This window comes from Eutrigla gurnardus (genome assembly GCF_963514095.1).
Source record: "Eutrigla gurnardus genome assembly, chromosome: 7".
NCBI lineage: Eukaryota > Metazoa > Chordata > Actinopteri > Perciformes > Triglidae > Eutrigla > Eutrigla gurnardus.
Genome location: NC_139921.1, coordinates 17,206,850 through 17,222,248, shown reverse-complemented (window position 1 = coordinate 17,222,248; position 15,399 = coordinate 17,206,850). Strand labels below are relative to the sequence as shown.

General features: G+C 41.8%; 2 protein-coding genes across 4 annotated transcripts; one reads left to right on the top strand and one right to left on the bottom strand.

Annotated features, from left to right (window-relative positions):
* Positions 1-277: 277 nt before the first annotated feature.
* On the bottom strand, positions 278-2,910 carry fcf1 (FCF1 rRNA-processing protein). Its single transcript, XM_084014316.1, has 8 exons — positions 2,778-2,910; positions 2,210-2,274; positions 1,984-2,055; positions 1,738-1,886; positions 1,531-1,603; positions 1,340-1,427; positions 644-738; positions 278-509 (listed from the first exon to the last, which is right to left on the bottom strand). Exons 1-8 carry the CDS (start codon positions 2,778-2,780, stop codon positions 461-463), a joined length of 594 nt encoding a protein of 197 aa, XP_083870442.1. The 5' UTR covers positions 2,781-2,910; the 3' UTR covers positions 278-460.
* arel1 (apoptosis resistant E3 ubiquitin protein ligase 1) lies at positions 2,894-15,154 on the top strand (the record flags this gene model as incomplete). 3 transcript variants are annotated; one of them, XM_084014312.1, is made up of 22 exons in its annotated part: positions 2,894-2,929; positions 3,843-4,070; positions 4,543-4,711; positions 6,339-6,559; positions 7,143-7,214; positions 7,506-7,732; positions 7,832-8,069; positions 8,165-8,334; positions 8,523-8,703; positions 8,798-9,039; positions 9,160-9,237; positions 9,330-9,471; positions 9,555-9,676; positions 9,789-9,864; positions 9,972-10,081; positions 10,174-10,353; positions 10,678-10,803; positions 11,151-11,280; positions 11,397-11,455; positions 11,544-11,633; positions 11,713-11,888; positions 12,967-15,154. In XM_084014312.1, 21 exons carry the CDS (start codon positions 3,923-3,925, stop codon positions 13,067-13,069), a joined length of 3,060 nt encoding a protein of 1,019 aa, XP_083870438.1. In that variant the 3' UTR covers positions 13,070-15,154. The 3 variants fall into 3 exon arrangements, with proteins under 3 accessions (XP_083870438.1, XP_083870439.1, XP_083870440.1); XM_084014313.1 differs by lacking the exons at positions 3,843-4,070; positions 4,543-4,711 and having other exon boundaries at positions 2,913-2,929; XM_084014314.1 differs by lacking the exons at positions 2,894-2,929; positions 3,843-4,070; positions 4,543-4,711 and adding an exon at positions 6,184-6,253.
* Positions 15,155-15,399: the final 245 nt, after the last annotated feature.

The following is a 15,399-nucleotide window of genomic DNA, read 5'->3' as shown; positions in this document are numbered from 1 at the left end:
TCCCTGGTCATGTCACACTTAATTTAATTAGTTATTCGTCATTAATCTGTCAAGTGATAGTGTGGTGTTTACATTACCACATATATTGTATCTCAATGAACATTATTGTATGGAAAAAGCTAAATACATTTCTACTGTAATTAAACACAAGACAAGAAAGAAGACAACTGTGTGAAAATATTAATCTGAAATTGCTTGTGTATCTTTACCATAGTAAATTAGCATATTGGATCATATAGCAAGCATGCAAGGAAAAACTGGAGTCTGGAGGCATGGACATTGCAGCAATCCATTTATTCTTGTAACCAAATATTTTATGGAGAAAAACAAAACTTGAAGTCGTTTCCCACCCATACCAAATCAAACTAGAAATCAGCACAATATTTTTGATGTACATAAAAGAAAAATATTATTAAACAGGAAACGTGGTCTATTTACAGGTCTCTCCGTTGTAGAAATGTTAAAACCTTGGGGCACCGTAGTCATCAGGCATCCGCTCAATATTGTACCTGCATGAAAAAAAAAACAGAATCAATCAGCATAGCTATTGATGAAGATGGGACTTAATCCAGAATCATTTTTAAAAGCAAACAAAGCACACACATTAAGGCTGCCATATATTTAAAGCAAAGGTTGGTGTTACCTGTGGTTTGAGATGTACATGATGGGTACCCCAGGGATCTTCCTGATCCTTCTCTTTAGATCTCTGTCCACAGTGGCCAGGATGTAACACTTGTGCTGTGGATACATATTTATGTTAGTGATATAGCCGTAAGTACATGAACTATACAGCGTAACATGACATCATACATTTTCCCCTAAGATGATCTGACTGGTCATTTTAAATGTCATCAATTACACCTGTGCTTTCCCTACAATCCAAGCCAAAATGTCTGCTTTGAAAGAGACTTAACACATTTAACAGCCATTCTATTACATGTATGAATAGCTATGGTTGAAACGTTATACCAATATTATTATGTGTACATTTTCTTACCTACGGTAATGAAAAGACCCGAGTGAGTGTTTTTTTAAAGAGTTCATCATACAACATGATTTTTATGTTACTTTTCATTTAGTAGTTAATTTAACATGTTATAGTGTAGTTTACATGTTAACTTACATCCTCCTAGTTATACAACATATTACAATTACGGGTTTATCATAATTTAGTTGTTATAATAGCTATTATAATGATTCTGTTCCCAATCCTTCAAGGGTTCTTGTAACCGATTTAAATCAACTAATAATAATAATGTAATACTGTTGGTTATTGTACCATGAAAATCCCATACCGCTACATTCCTAATAGTGATCAATGAACATTAAAGCATATTACCTGTGTTACCCTTTGTACCAAACAGTCATCAGCATATGTTCCCTTGTGTGTGCATGGCAAGCGTTCAAACCGTGGATCCTTTGCTATACTGCAAAAATGAAACAAGCAAAAAATGTTATTATAAAAATAACTTCTGCATCAACAGAATGAGCTCACGACCCCAGTGCAGTTCTATTCAAAGCAGCTTGTACCGTAGTGCGACTCTGTACTTCATTCCAAGCTTTTCAATCTCAGCCATCACACAGTCTGTGATACATGGGACACCTGGATTGGATGAAATTGCAGAAGAAGAAAAAATTAATTGTAAATTATCATGAATCATTATATATAATAATGAGATGGAGAAAACGGCTATTATCCTCAGTCAGTATTATCGACCACTTGGCAATAGTACTTACATTTTGCATACAGGCAATCCATCATAGACTGAACAATGTCCAGCTTGGCCTTGATGGAGAAGTTGATGAAATTGGTGTCGACCAGAACATGGTATGGTGGACCAAGCTGAGTATTGTACTGGAAGAACAGGCATGATGGGTACTTTGTCCTGCACAACATGTCAAAAGAAAAATAAACCAAGTCAAGGAGACACATACATCAAGTTGTTCATCATCTTATTTAAGCTTTTTTTGTCACCGACTTACACTTCTCTCTCCTTTAGTGCTGAGGGATCTTTCTTCTTTTTCTCTTTTGCTTTAGCCCGGTCTTTGTCTTTTCTACAAAACAAACAAGGGGTTATAGTGCTTGCACAGATCTTTAAGAGCCCCACATAACTATTCAGTGTTTTGTATGGGAGTCTGAGCTGGATTAATAAGATGGAAAGAGCTAACGAACATTGGCTAGAAAAACAGAGCAGTTATCACAACTCACATTCTGTTATCTCTCAGACTGATCATTCTCTTCATTGCGGCAAACTTCTTTGTTTTCTGCTTCCCCTGGATTGAGCAAGTTAGAACACAGTCATTGATTACAACCAAGATAATCTATTGTTTTATAGCAGGAGGGAACACATTCAACAACACAAGCTCTCTAACGATTAAACACAAATACCGTTTAACCATAGAGGAGCTAAATCTGAATGACATATTGAAGCTGTTCTTTTGAAAGGAAGTGACTTATAGCTACAGAAGTTTCAAACACTGAATGCATTGAACTCACGCTAGATATTTCATTAATGTTGAGGTCAATATCTTTGTATTGATACAACGAAATGATATATTTAACGTTAGACGAGTGCGTTATTCATTTCAGCAGCAGACGTAAGTGTAACATTAGGTAAAGTAACGCTATTTTACTTTACGTTAGCCCCGAAGCTAGCTAACTTAGCTCGGCGGCTTGCCTGCTAAACCTCAACACCAAACAAATCAAATATAAGAGCATATAACGGGAAACATTTCATCAAAACAACCGTGGTGTAACGCAATTGTGGACTACATACCATGGTTTAACTGCGAGACCACGGTTCCGAGCAGAATTTGGTCCCCTTCCCCTCGTGTGTACTGTATCGATGCGAAGCCTGGTGACGTAATCAAAAATCGACACGTTTTCTGCGCATTTTCCGGTTGCTCAGCTAATGCACATCAGACGAAGGTAGATTCAGTGTTTAATATCTTTGATTAATTAAATGTGTACGCATGCAAGTTTGCTTTATGTAGCTGTGTCATTGTAAGCGGTGTCGCATGGACGTGTTGCGATGCACATCTTGATAACCGCCGTGCGTTGGCGACGAGCTTCCTGAAATGACGCTGACATTGTTGTCTAACTTGGCTATCTGTTAGCATTGTGCCGTCCTTTGCTAGTCAACTAACGTAAATGCTACTGTAGCTTCTGTGGGCACGATGCTAACAGTTGTTAACATTAGCCTCCAGCTTTACCGTGCGCTCCAGGTGACAACAGACAAGAGAGAATTGACGATGTGCACTTAGCCGGGTTATGTTCCCCTTTTGTTTTTTTTCCAAAATGTCATTCGAGTAAACCGCCATTTACGGGAAACGCAACTAAAGTTGTCCGTTTCGATAGGTTATTTGTTTAGATTTGCGGTTGTTGACAACAGTGGCAGCGGACGTTTTGATACCTGATCTTCCACGTTTAGACATCTCATCATCATCAGTACCGTTACCATCGTCTGGACTGTACATGTTGGATGGGATTGAGTGGAATTGGACTTAAATTGACCTCGTTTCTTTGGTTTTTATAGTTTCTCCGAACTAAGCAAAGGCTGGTGAGAGTTTTATGACCACTCTTTAACCAAGTTGTGCATGCATATTTCAGTGCTGTGGATTACATGTGATGTTATTCTGTCAACAGCCAACACTTCTCCAAGGTGACACTTAAAATATTCATGCTTTCTTGGCAGAGCACTTAATGGTGATGCTCCTCCTGCATCCAAACGTCCCATCGTTTTGACCAGTTAACTCTTTCTAAATCTATTTGTTGAAACCGTTTTTGTTTTATATTAAGGTCTAGATTGTTTTGAGCCTAAGCAGTTTCTCTCCTATTGTAGGAAACTTGGCTAGCCTCCTTGTGAGTGGCAGTTTTCCTTTGAGCACTGAGGGGTCTGAGTGAAGGCTGAAAGATGGTCTGATGGACCGCCGCTTCTTCCTGACCTTCCTCTTCTCCTCAGTGTTGTGGATCCTCTTCTGGGAAGTGCGCTGGAAGAAAGGAAAAGAGAGTCAGATAGAGGAATGGCTCCAAGGACATAGCCTCTCTCAATACAGGCACCTATTTGAAGGTCAGTAGCTTAAAGTCTTTTGAGACGTACATGACCGTTACTTACAGTTGAGTAGTTTGGTTGATAGTCTAATCCTCGGTGAAGTAAGCAGGTGTAGGTTTAGTGACCTGCACAAGGAAACTTCTCCAAACAGATTATTACTTTAAATTTTGTGGTTAGACTAGCTGTGATCTTATCCAGTACCTTTTAGAGCTTTTGCAGAAATACCAATGGTAAGTGTCAAGTCTAACTGGACTTACACTATGCTTAATGCAAGGAGATTGTGTTGCATATTGCAAAGACACTGGTCAGTCTTTGGTTTTGAATACAACGGCTTATGAGATGCATGTGGAATGCATGGACAATCAGACTTAAATATTCTTTATAACAGACATGAATCAGTGTTTTAGCCTGTGGTGGGGGCTTTACTGGAGCTGATTTGTTGGCAAACATGTGATTGTGGATTTTTCTGTGCTGTCCATGTGTCATCCAGATGTACAGACACTGGAGGAACTGAGCCTGAGTGTACTGACTCGTCTGGAAGAGGTGGTGAAGGAACAGTCACGCTGGAGGGAAATTGCGGAGGCCCACATCCAGCTGCTCCGAGACTTTGCCTTCCAGGAGTGGCTTTGCTCCCAGAACCTGGAGCATTATTACCATACGTAAGCAATGAAAGAGCTTATCTTTAACATGAGCGGCTTTTCTTTTTCAGAAACAATTACCTGTTGGCATGTCATATATTTTTATTTTTCTCTGCATAGTTTTTTTTTTCTGTCTTGAATTGGTTATGTGGTTATGGTCGTGTTTATGCTGGTTAACACAGGTTATATTTATTTGTCCACTTGAGGGCAGCCTCTCCTTTCAGGCTGGCTGAGCTTGCTGACACTGAGCTGTGGAGGCTGCAGTGTTTCAGAGGGTCACTGCAGTAGAAAGTATTCTTTAGAGAACGTGTGTGTGAGACCCTGCACCAATGCAGGTGTTAGTGTATGTGCGTTGGGTGCTCTGTGTGATGCCATCAGAACCCGGCTATGATTAGTAGTTATTGCACTCTATTATCAATCTTCATCCAAATGTCGCCTCAGTCAACAAGGTCATCTGTGTTTCTAAAATATCTAGTCGTGTCATACACATCATGATTCAAGATAAACAGTTTGATATTTCAGAGGGACACAAAGTCACATTTCTGAAGGTCATGTTACACCATCACTGCCATTTTGTTTGCCTGGACTTTTAACCTTTATTGATAACACAATTATGACTTCAACTCAGTGACTAGGTGCAGGTTGTGCAAAGACGTGCAAAGATAAGGGTCAAATTATTGGCCTCATCAAGCAAAGAAAACAACTAAGGAGATTGCTGAAACTACTAAAATTGGGCAGAGAACTGCTCAACGCATTATTAAAAACTTGGAAGGTGACCCATCGTCTTCCAAATGTGGTTGGCAAAAATCTTGGAACGATTGTGATCGGAGATCGCTTAAACGTTTGGTGAAATCATAATGCAAACATTCAACAGTCGAACTCACGACTGTGTTTAATAGCGAAAGTGAGAGCATTTCCACATGCAAAGAGAACTCAAGGTTGTGTAGCCTTAAGAAAACAACGTATCAGTGAGGCTAAAGATTGCCCTCTGGAGCAATGGACAGGTCATGTGGTCTGATGAGTCCAGATTTACCCTGTTCCAGAGGGATGGGTCCTTCAGGGTAAGAAGAGAGGCAGATGAGGTGATGCTCCCATCATGCCTATTGCCTAACGTACAAGTCTGTGAGGGCAGTGTTATGATCTGGGGTTGCTTCAGTTGGTCAGTTCTCCGTTCTGCAACGTTATGTGCCCAAAAATGAGGTTAGCTGACTGAATATACTGAATGACCAGGTACCAGGAATGATGGATTTTTCTTATTTCAGTAATTATTGAGAACATTCCAAGTGTTAACAGGCAACGGTAGTAGCTTTGCAGTGGGATATAATGTTTCAGTTTGAATGGTTATGACCATTTATCTGCTAAATCTCTCGGTAAGGCTTGTTGCAACACTGTCTCACTCCTCCCTGGTGACGTACCTGATGAGTTTAGCTGATAACATTGACGTGACACTTGTAGAGAGTTGTACAAAAACCAGTGTTTGTTTTGTATGTGGGACAACCTGTAGTTTGCAGTCAGCAGTCTTAGCAGTCAATAGAGTCAATAGACGCGGAGTTAGCAGGAATGGTAGGGTTGCATTTCTTTAGGCTGCACTCTTTGAAATAATTACGCAACAATCTTCATATACTTTCACTTTTGTTTTCCACTACAGACTGAAGACCTTCGGTTGTATGAATCTGGATGATCTGACTCAGTTTGACATTCAGCTACAGCTGTCTCTAGGGGCCTGGGGATACTACTACGAAGACTACATCAAGTTGTCTACAGGCATCCAGATCCTCCACAACTCCAGGGGGAGTCGGGACCAGGACTACGAGATCCAGCTGGTGCACAGCCTAGCTGTGAGGCGTCTGAATGAGAAGTGGACATTTGGTGAGACGCTGATCATTTTCTGCCCTTAGACTGTTTTTTAGTTTGGGGTTGCTTTTCACAGCTGCAAAATGTTAAGAGGCATTTAGATAGAAGATGTAAACGTAGGATAGATTGTACTGTCGGTAAGTGTCGCTAAGTGTTTTCACAAGTGTTGTTACAACAAGAGTCGCATACCATTTTAAATGTAGCTCAAGTGCTGTAATGGAAAAGTTCAGTGGGGCTTCATCTCTGTGTACAGCCCAACATCTGTTTGTTTTCCTGTCAATTCTTCTCACATAAAAACACTATTCCCTCCCACTGAAGATAAATGTTGGGTAATGTGAAACAAATAAATGGTGTAAACATCCATACCAAAGTCCAAAACTACACTTAAATCATGCCATTTCTTGGCATTTGTTGTTGCTTCATTTGACAGGGCGCCATGTAGATTATAGCGGTGGCGATGTCCAGCCTGGGGTTATGTATTCATAAAGCAATATATAACATAAAAATAAACCATGCAAATTTAACCCGCAGGCTCAGAGCACACAGTGTTTATTGTCTTTACTTTAATTATTCATTAGATGTCCATTTGTTTTTGCAGCGGGAGCGCTCATATTTGGCTGTACTGTGGCGCTGTGCTTCTTGATAAGGGACCTCATGTTTTACGTGATTGGTGAGTTCTTTGTCAGCTGTTGGGCATGGGCTGATATGGCTGGTCCTGCCATTGCTGCTATCTAACACATTGTTTGTTTTTCAAATTGCTTTATAGTATTTGTACAGCCCGAGGGTTTGTTTTCAAGTTTTGGCCCCATAAACCTTAAACAAACTTTAAACTTTGCTCTGTTGAGTGATGAATCAACTTTTATCAAAAACAAATCAACACTTTGCATTTATTGCAAAAAACACACTTTTGCATTTACTGCAAAAAAACGTATCTCCTGTGCTTCTTTCCTTATTGCGGCAGGTGGAATTACTGTTTCCATCATAGCTTTCGTCTTCACCATTAAGTTCCTCTGTGAGCTTGCAGCGAGGGTTGTCAGCTTCCTACAGAATGAGGATCCAGGGCGACGCGGCGACCGCAGCATCTACGACTATGTCCGGGGCAACTACCTGGACCCACGCTCCTGCAAGGTGTCTTGGGATTGGAAAGAACCACAGGAAGTGGGGCAGACTATGAGCTTCAGGGTCCAGGTGATTATTGATTCCATATGTGGCGAAGCTTAAGTTGTACGATGCATCTCGTTGCAAAAATTCACGTGTGTGGTCTCTTTTGATCTTCTGTCTTGTCAGCTGTTCTATAAGAACGGCCAGCCGTTTCCGGCCCACCGACCCGTGGGGCTGAGGGTTAACATCACCCACATTGAATTGGCTCTGGACATTCCTGTTACGAAGGAGGTTCTGCAAGAACCAGAGTCCAATGCAGTCAAGGTGGCCTTCACAGTGCGCAAGGCCGGACGCTATGAGGTGGCTGTCAAGCTGGGTGGCCTCAATGTGGCCTACAGCCCCTATTACAAGATATTTCAGCCAGGTATTACTTTTGTGTGCATTTCTAAGTCCAACCTGTATTTTTGCTGTGTGTAATTATTGATTTGACACTTTTTGTTAAATTTTTGTTCACTTCAGGTACAGTTGTCCCTTCCAAAACCAAGATAGCCTACCATTTCTCCACCCTGGTGCTAACAAATGGCCAGCAGCACACTTTGCAGATTGAGCCCAGAGACGAGTATGGGAACCCCACCAGTAACTCCACGTCCCTCACAGATGAAGCCAACTACAGCGTCCACATGCACTCTGTAAGGGAACAAACCCCTTTTCTATCCCCCCTTATAATGTAATTTGGAGATCTACTTCTTGATGACTGTAAAAATGAAAGCCAGCAATTGTTTTCACCTCTCTGTTCCCAAATTACAGTCCACTAGCGTAACAATGTAGCAGAACAGGTTCTGGGCTGGGGTTGATTTCAGTTTTGCCGTTCTTGCAGCTGGGCACGGTGGACGATGACAGTCTGGAGGAGAACTACAGTAAGTCGGTGACACTCAATAAGCAGCAGTGCCAGGTTCTGCTGAGACTGACTCTGAGGAAGACGGGCTGTTTCAGGGCCCGCATCTCCTACAAGGACCAGCCGCTCAGCAACGGGGAATTTGACATTATTGTTCTCAGTGGTGAGAAACCTATACACTACTAAAGAATACATTTGGCACAGAAACGCTGATAGTCTGTTCGTCCAAAGCCTAATACTCTTATTGTTTTTTGCAGAGAATGAGAAGGCCTGTGTGGAGAAGAATGTTTCCACTCCAGGCATAAGTATCTACTTTGAGGCGTACCTTTACAGCAATGGGAACTACAGTTCCTCGTGGCAGTTACCAGCCTCCTCTTTGCTGGCTCCCCAGAGAAGGCCCTCCATGGGAGAAGAGGAGGATGAGCATGACTCTCCTGTGGAGGGACAACCTGAGAAGGTCAAGAAACCAAAAAAGGTCTACTGTTACATATCGCCAAAGGTAAGCGTATGCGAGTGTGTAATGGTTCATCAGTAGGATGTTTCTTCAATATTTGGGTTTGTGATTATAAGGGAGTAAGACAAGCAATATGATGCTGACTTGGACTTTTATGTCAAACAGCAACTATCCGTGAAGGAGTTCTACCTGAAAATTATTCCGTGGCGCCTTTTCACCTTTCGAGTATGCCCAGGAACGAAGGTAAGCAGAAGTGAGGTCTGAAAACCTCCGGAGAATCCGCCTGCTTTGATTTGGTTTGACAATATCACAGAAATCTTCTGCTGTCTTTTCAGTTTACCTATTTTGGGCCTGACCCGGTTCACAAGTACCTAACTCTCGTGGTGGATGATGGGATACAGCCTCCTGTGGAGCTCAGCTGCAAAGACAGGAACATCATGGCTGCCACCTTCATTCGCTTCCTGCACAAGAACATTGGTTCGTATCAGTCCTGAGCTGCACTTCATAAATCATTTTCTTTTATGGAGTCTGCGGCAGTAATTTGATGGTGTTCTCCACAGGTGGCTCTGAAACGTTCCAAGACAAGGTGAACTTCTTTCAACGTGAACTCAGGCACATCCACTCCAAGAGACCTCGCACCAAGACCTGCCTAAAAATCACCCGACACTCAATCCTGGACTCGGTGAGTGCTGCTTTCGTGCATTATAAAGCTGTGTGTTATGAAAGGCATGTAATCATAACCATTGTGTTAATGTTGGCTCTTGGTTTGTCTGTCCCTCTTGCTGTTGCTGCAGTCTCTGAAGGCAACTAGGAACTTCTCTGTGTCGGACTGGAGTAAGAACTTTGAGGTTGTGTTTCACGACGAGGAAGGTAAACAAAACGTGTGAATATAGCTGAGTGAGCTACATGGTGTCTTCAGTGTGTGTGTTAAGTCGTTGAGTTTGAGTAATCCATTAAGGCGACACGTTCCTCTGCAGCTCTGGACTGGGGAGGGCCTCGCAGGGAGTGGTTTGAGCTGGTCTGTAAAACCCTCTTTGACACCACGAACCAGCTGTTCACCCGCTTCAGCGACAACAACCAGGGCCTGGTAGGTCTTTTTTAACCCCTTCCACATTCAGAAGTACTCATGGATGCTTCATCCCCTCTTAAAGAAGTTTAAATAAAACATTTCATTTCCAGGTGCACCCCAATGCCGACCGGCCATCCCATTTGCGTCTGAAGATGTATGAGTTTGCAGGTCGTGTCGTGGGGAAGTGCCTGTACGAGTCTGCTCTGGGTGGGGCCTACAAACAGCTGGTCCGAGCTCGCTTTACACGTTCCTTCTTGGCCCAAATCATTGGCCTCAGGATGAACTACAAGGTATGGAACACGGTGCAATCCCACAGAGAAGTGGTCTTCCTCGGATGTTGGAAGGTTTTCATTGTTTACTCTCTGGTGTCGGCTGTTCTCTCATCACGTTCGCGTTCCTCACAGAGCTAAGAAGCCTGATTTGTTTCTTGGCATCATTTACCTCATGGAGGACAAGCCAGCATGTTTTGCTGTTTATCCAACTTGCTACGATTTCAAAGCTGAGACATTAAGCCGACCCAATCATCGTTTTAACCTTCCACCGAGATGATGAAATGCCGTGTTTATTGAAAAACGCCATTTTCCCCGTGTTTTCGTCCGCTTTTCCACACGCAGTACTTTGAGACGGACGACCAGGAGTTCTACAAAACTAAAGTCTGCTTCATCCTAAACAATGACGTGAGTGAAATGGATTTGGTGTTCGCCGAGGAGAAGTACAGCAAGGCAGGACAGCTGGAGAAGGTGAGGCAACACTTTGGAAAGGACCCTCCTCTTTTTCCCTGATGTCATTTCGCAGGAGATAGGAGCAATAAACCAAACAAAAGAAACCATATTGCTCGTTTTGGCAAGCGTTTTTCATAAAGAGGGTGGAGTTGTGAGTTTACATAAATGCATAAAGGTGGATGGAGTTCGGCATCTGTTGCCCTTTTAAAACTTTGCAGCACTGTTATAAAATGCCACACAATAAGAGCTGAAAGGTGTGTGTGACACCAAACAGTTAGATCTTACAAGTCAAGAACAAGTCAACAACATCTTCTCTTTTACGAGTTTTGTCTGGCATTTATATCCTGCCACATGTTGTCTTGCAGGTGGTGGAGCTAATATCAGGGGGATCTCAGATCGCTGTTACCAATGAAAACAAGATGCATTATCTGAACCTGCTGGCCCAGTACAGACTGGCAAGCCAGGTGAGAGATGAGGTGGAACACTTCCTGAAAGGTGAGGAAACTAGAACAGCTGCGGTTTTTCCGCTTTTTGTTGTTGTTGCTAATTCCTCTTATGTGGGATCTCCGGCAATGTGCATCTAATTAGTGTTATTTCCTGATCAACTGCAGGTTTGAACGAACTGGTTCCAGAAAACCTACTAGCCATATTCGATGAGAACGAGTTGGAGGTATTTGGGATGATTATCATAAAGATTCCTTTTGATATTTAAACCACCGCTTGTTAATTGTGATTTGTTCCCTTTGCCATCTCTCCAGCTGTTGATGTGTGGCACTGGTGACATTAACGTGCAGGACTTCAAGGCCCACGCTGTGATTGTCGGCGGATCGTGGCACTTCAGAGAGAAAGTACGTCCCTCTCTATTTGTTTCACGATGAAAAGGCCTCTGATCAAAACACCTGAGCGTGTGATTTTCTGTTGCGACAGGTGATGAAGTGGTTCTGGGCCGTGGTCTCCAGCTTCACCCAGGAGGAGTTGGCTCGTCTGCTGCAGTTCACCACCGGCTCCTCTCAGCTTCCCCCTGGGGGATTCAACACCCTGTGCCCCTCTTTTCAGATCATCGCCGCCCCCACACACAGCACCTTGCCCACTGCACACACGTGGTGAGTAGGAAAACACAGGCCGGTTTACTGGAAGGCTTTAGGGATGGCAGTGTTCAGTCTGTCAGCGGATCGTTCGCTCCGGTCCAGACTAAACTATCTCAACTATTTGATGGGTTGCCAGGAAAGTATGCACAGACAGTCGTGGTCTCCAGAGGGTGAATCATCCTGATTTGGATAATTACTGACTTTCATCTAGCCCCACCAGCAGGTCAAAGTACTAGATGGATTGGCACAAAAATGTATTTCGACATTCATTGTTCCCAGATTATGTATCCTAATGAAACCCCATAATCAGGTCAATATGTGATCAGTACGGGTTTAAGTCTGGCTGGAGTCATTTATTGCATCTCTCTCTCTCCCGTTTCATCTCACCACTACTATCGCAGTCTATCAGAGGCATAAATGTCTAATAGAATAATATTTAAAAACGTTTTATTTTTTAAAACTAACATTTTACAGAATTCCCATCACCCTCGGCTGTATTTTATGTTGAAGTTTTTGCATGCTAATATACTTCATTGTGGTAAACACGGTCCTTATACCTGATTAATATCAGCAAATTAACATTGCCATTGTGAACATGCAAGCATGCTGAGGTTAGCATTTAGGTTACAGTATCACTGTGTATCACAGCCTCACAGAGCTGCTAGCATGGCAGGAGACTAGGAGACTATCTTCTCTCTCCTTAAAAAAGTCATTTCTTTAAACAGCTGGGCACTGTGTTTTTTAGCAAATATTACCCAGAAAGGATTAAATGTATGATGATGGTTTTCAGTGGCAGATGAATACATATGTATTGCTGTAGTGAGTATTTACAGCAGGAGATACCCAATAGAGCAGCGGGCCCAGAGGAACGTATTATATCAGGCTAGGAAATACTTACAAGAAAGTTATTGGTGGTTTTGATCTATTTAATTGGATTTATTAATAATAAAAATATAGTATCTTACCATGTTTTTCATTTTTAGATTCCCAAATGTTTTGATTACATGTGAGAATGAGCGTAATGTATACATGTTGCATAAATGCTTAAGCAGGACCTAAAAATGAGCACTCTTTCTTCCAATTGTCTGCCTAGTTTTAACCAGCTGTGCCTCCCGACATACGACTCCTACGAGGAACTGCACAAGATGTTGAAGCTGGCCATCAGTGAAGGAAGCGAGGGCTTCGGCATGCTCTGACTCTCCCATCACTGGCACCGTGGTTCCAACACTGCTCACTGCAGTGCACCAATTCCCTGCATTCATCCGCATGTAACAGTGGGCTTCTTGGCCGAGTATCGCCCACACTCCCTATAAATACTCTCTCAGGATGAGAGGGCATTACAGGAAGTCCCAGAAGGCTCTCCTGAAACTGGAATATGAACTCTAGTGCTACTGTATGTAAATAAAAATATCTTGCTTTTGTAAAAAAAAAAAGAAACCAGGAACTGCTAAAAAGGGCAAGGTTTTGGGTTAGTTGTATTTCTTAATGCTAAAGTTAGCTTAGTTTTATATGTTTGAAAGACAAATTATTCTAGAGCAAAGGCCTTGAGTATTACTTTATAATTGCTTCTTTTGCATTTTGCAAACTGAGGAACACTTAAAGTGCAACAGCGGCCTACATGTGATGTGGGTGTCATCTACAGCACTTTGGCCTTAATCGATCAGGGACTAATGTGTGATTTGTAAATATATACTATCACTCTTTTATTCCAATACTTGTACATAGTAGTGTGTATACAAAGGTTTTCATCTTGTTACCTTTTTGGTTTGATGTTTAGGGAGAAGGGATTTCCTTATTGTTGCACGTTGGGTTGAGAGTTAATATAATTTTTACTTTTTTTTTTCTCTCTCACACAGAAAGAATGGGTTTTAAGAGAAGCCAAGTCATTTCTATCGTTTATACATTGTTTTTAACTTATTGTGTCTTGAAGAAAATATTTGTGTCGACCCACACTGAAGATATGTTTGTCTGGAGTGATCCGTGATTTTGTTATGTTTTACAACCTGCCTTATTCGTGCCCTTTGCATCTGATCCAAAGAGGTGCACAGGTGAGAGATGCATAGTAGGGGTCACTGTGGATGTTGATGAGAGCCCATATTTAACAAACATTTTGTTGCATATGCTGTATCCTTTTTTTTTTACTTTTTCATCCACAGCCTGTGATGGGTTTACCTCAGTCTCCTAAACAACCTACTCGTTCATCCTCAAAGCTCAAGCACACATATAGTAAGACATACTCATTTAGTTTGTTCATAGCTGCCTCCTTCCGGGCCTGTAACCTCTAGCCATATAATTCCACATTCTCAGTACCCAGAAACATGATATCCATGGAGATTATGACCCCGTTTGTTTTACTTTGTTCTTGTAAAACTATTTATTTTTAATGTTATTAATATTGTCAATATCCTGAGCCAACATAGTTGTTTTTTTTCTGTTCATAACTGTTCCAAAGTTTACATGTTCAGTAGCCATTTTTTATGAGTATGTGCTGCCAGTCACAGTGTTTGTGGAGCTTTTAGGAAAACTCACGTTTAGACTCTGAAGCAAAAAGACAATGTTAATGGTCGATTCTTCTCAACGGTATTATGATTTGAATATGTTCACGTTCCCCACAGAGTGTCGGGTCCGGTTTCACGACTCACATTATTCTCACAGTCGGCAGTAAATTGTTGACTTGGCCGCGAAGAGATTCAACTTCACTATTGTTGAATGGCAAAGGTCTCACGTTTTCACTGTAGGTTGGAGTTTGATGAGCATTGACTTGTGCTTTAGCTGGCCTTTTACAGTGTTGAGAGGTTTATAAGAGGGTCTATGGATTTGTGTTTGTTTGGGTTGTGCAATGTTGACCGGATGTACTGAAGCAGTGGGGGAAAAAGTGCTTATGAAAATGTTGCATTAAGAGTGTGTTTTCAGCACCGGTATCAATGGCTGATATTATATTTACCAGAATTAAAAGTAGTTTGAGCTTTACATGTGTGAGTTGTTCCATTAGACACCAGTATGAAGGAGGTCTGCCCTTGTAGTTTTATATTCTCGTTTGACGTCTGTTCCTTTTCACGAGCATCTACTCCGATTTGTTTGGATTGTTTCTGGGTTAGATGGCCTGAGTGTGACTTTTAGCAATGTAGATATTGTGAAATATTTGCCTCTGACTTTGAAGCTGGGATACTTTTTTCTTTTCTTTTTCTTTTTTTTAATGAGAAGCCTCTGCTGAAAAATGTTCCCTGCACTGCAGGTCCTTTGTTTATGGGAATAAAAAATGATGTACTAAATTCTTATAACGTTATCTCACTTCTTTGTGCATCACATTTGGATCATGTTAAGCACTTTGTTCACACACCATTTTTTTGGACTTGGAGGTGACTTTGGAGTCAAACATGCAGACTTGTGGTTTTTGGGGTCCAACAATTGAGTACTTTGAAAGGGGACCAAAGGTGTTCTCAACATAATGAAGAAAGAACACAATGTGTTTTTCCTTTACGCGAGGTTTAGGACATGATGTATGGTGTGTGTATAAAGGAGGGCT

Bases quoted from the DNA above. Each gene is read 5' to 3' on its own strand.
- fcf1 (XM_084014316.1), bottom strand. The intron at 1,428-1,530 runs GTACAAGCTGCT...TCATTTTTGCAG, and splicing joins AAGTACAGAGTCGCACTACG to TATAGCAAAGGATCCACGGT. The intron at 739-1,339 runs GTAATATGCTTT...ATGTATCCACAG, and splicing joins TGGTACAAAGGGTAACACAG to CACAAGTGTTACATCCTGGC.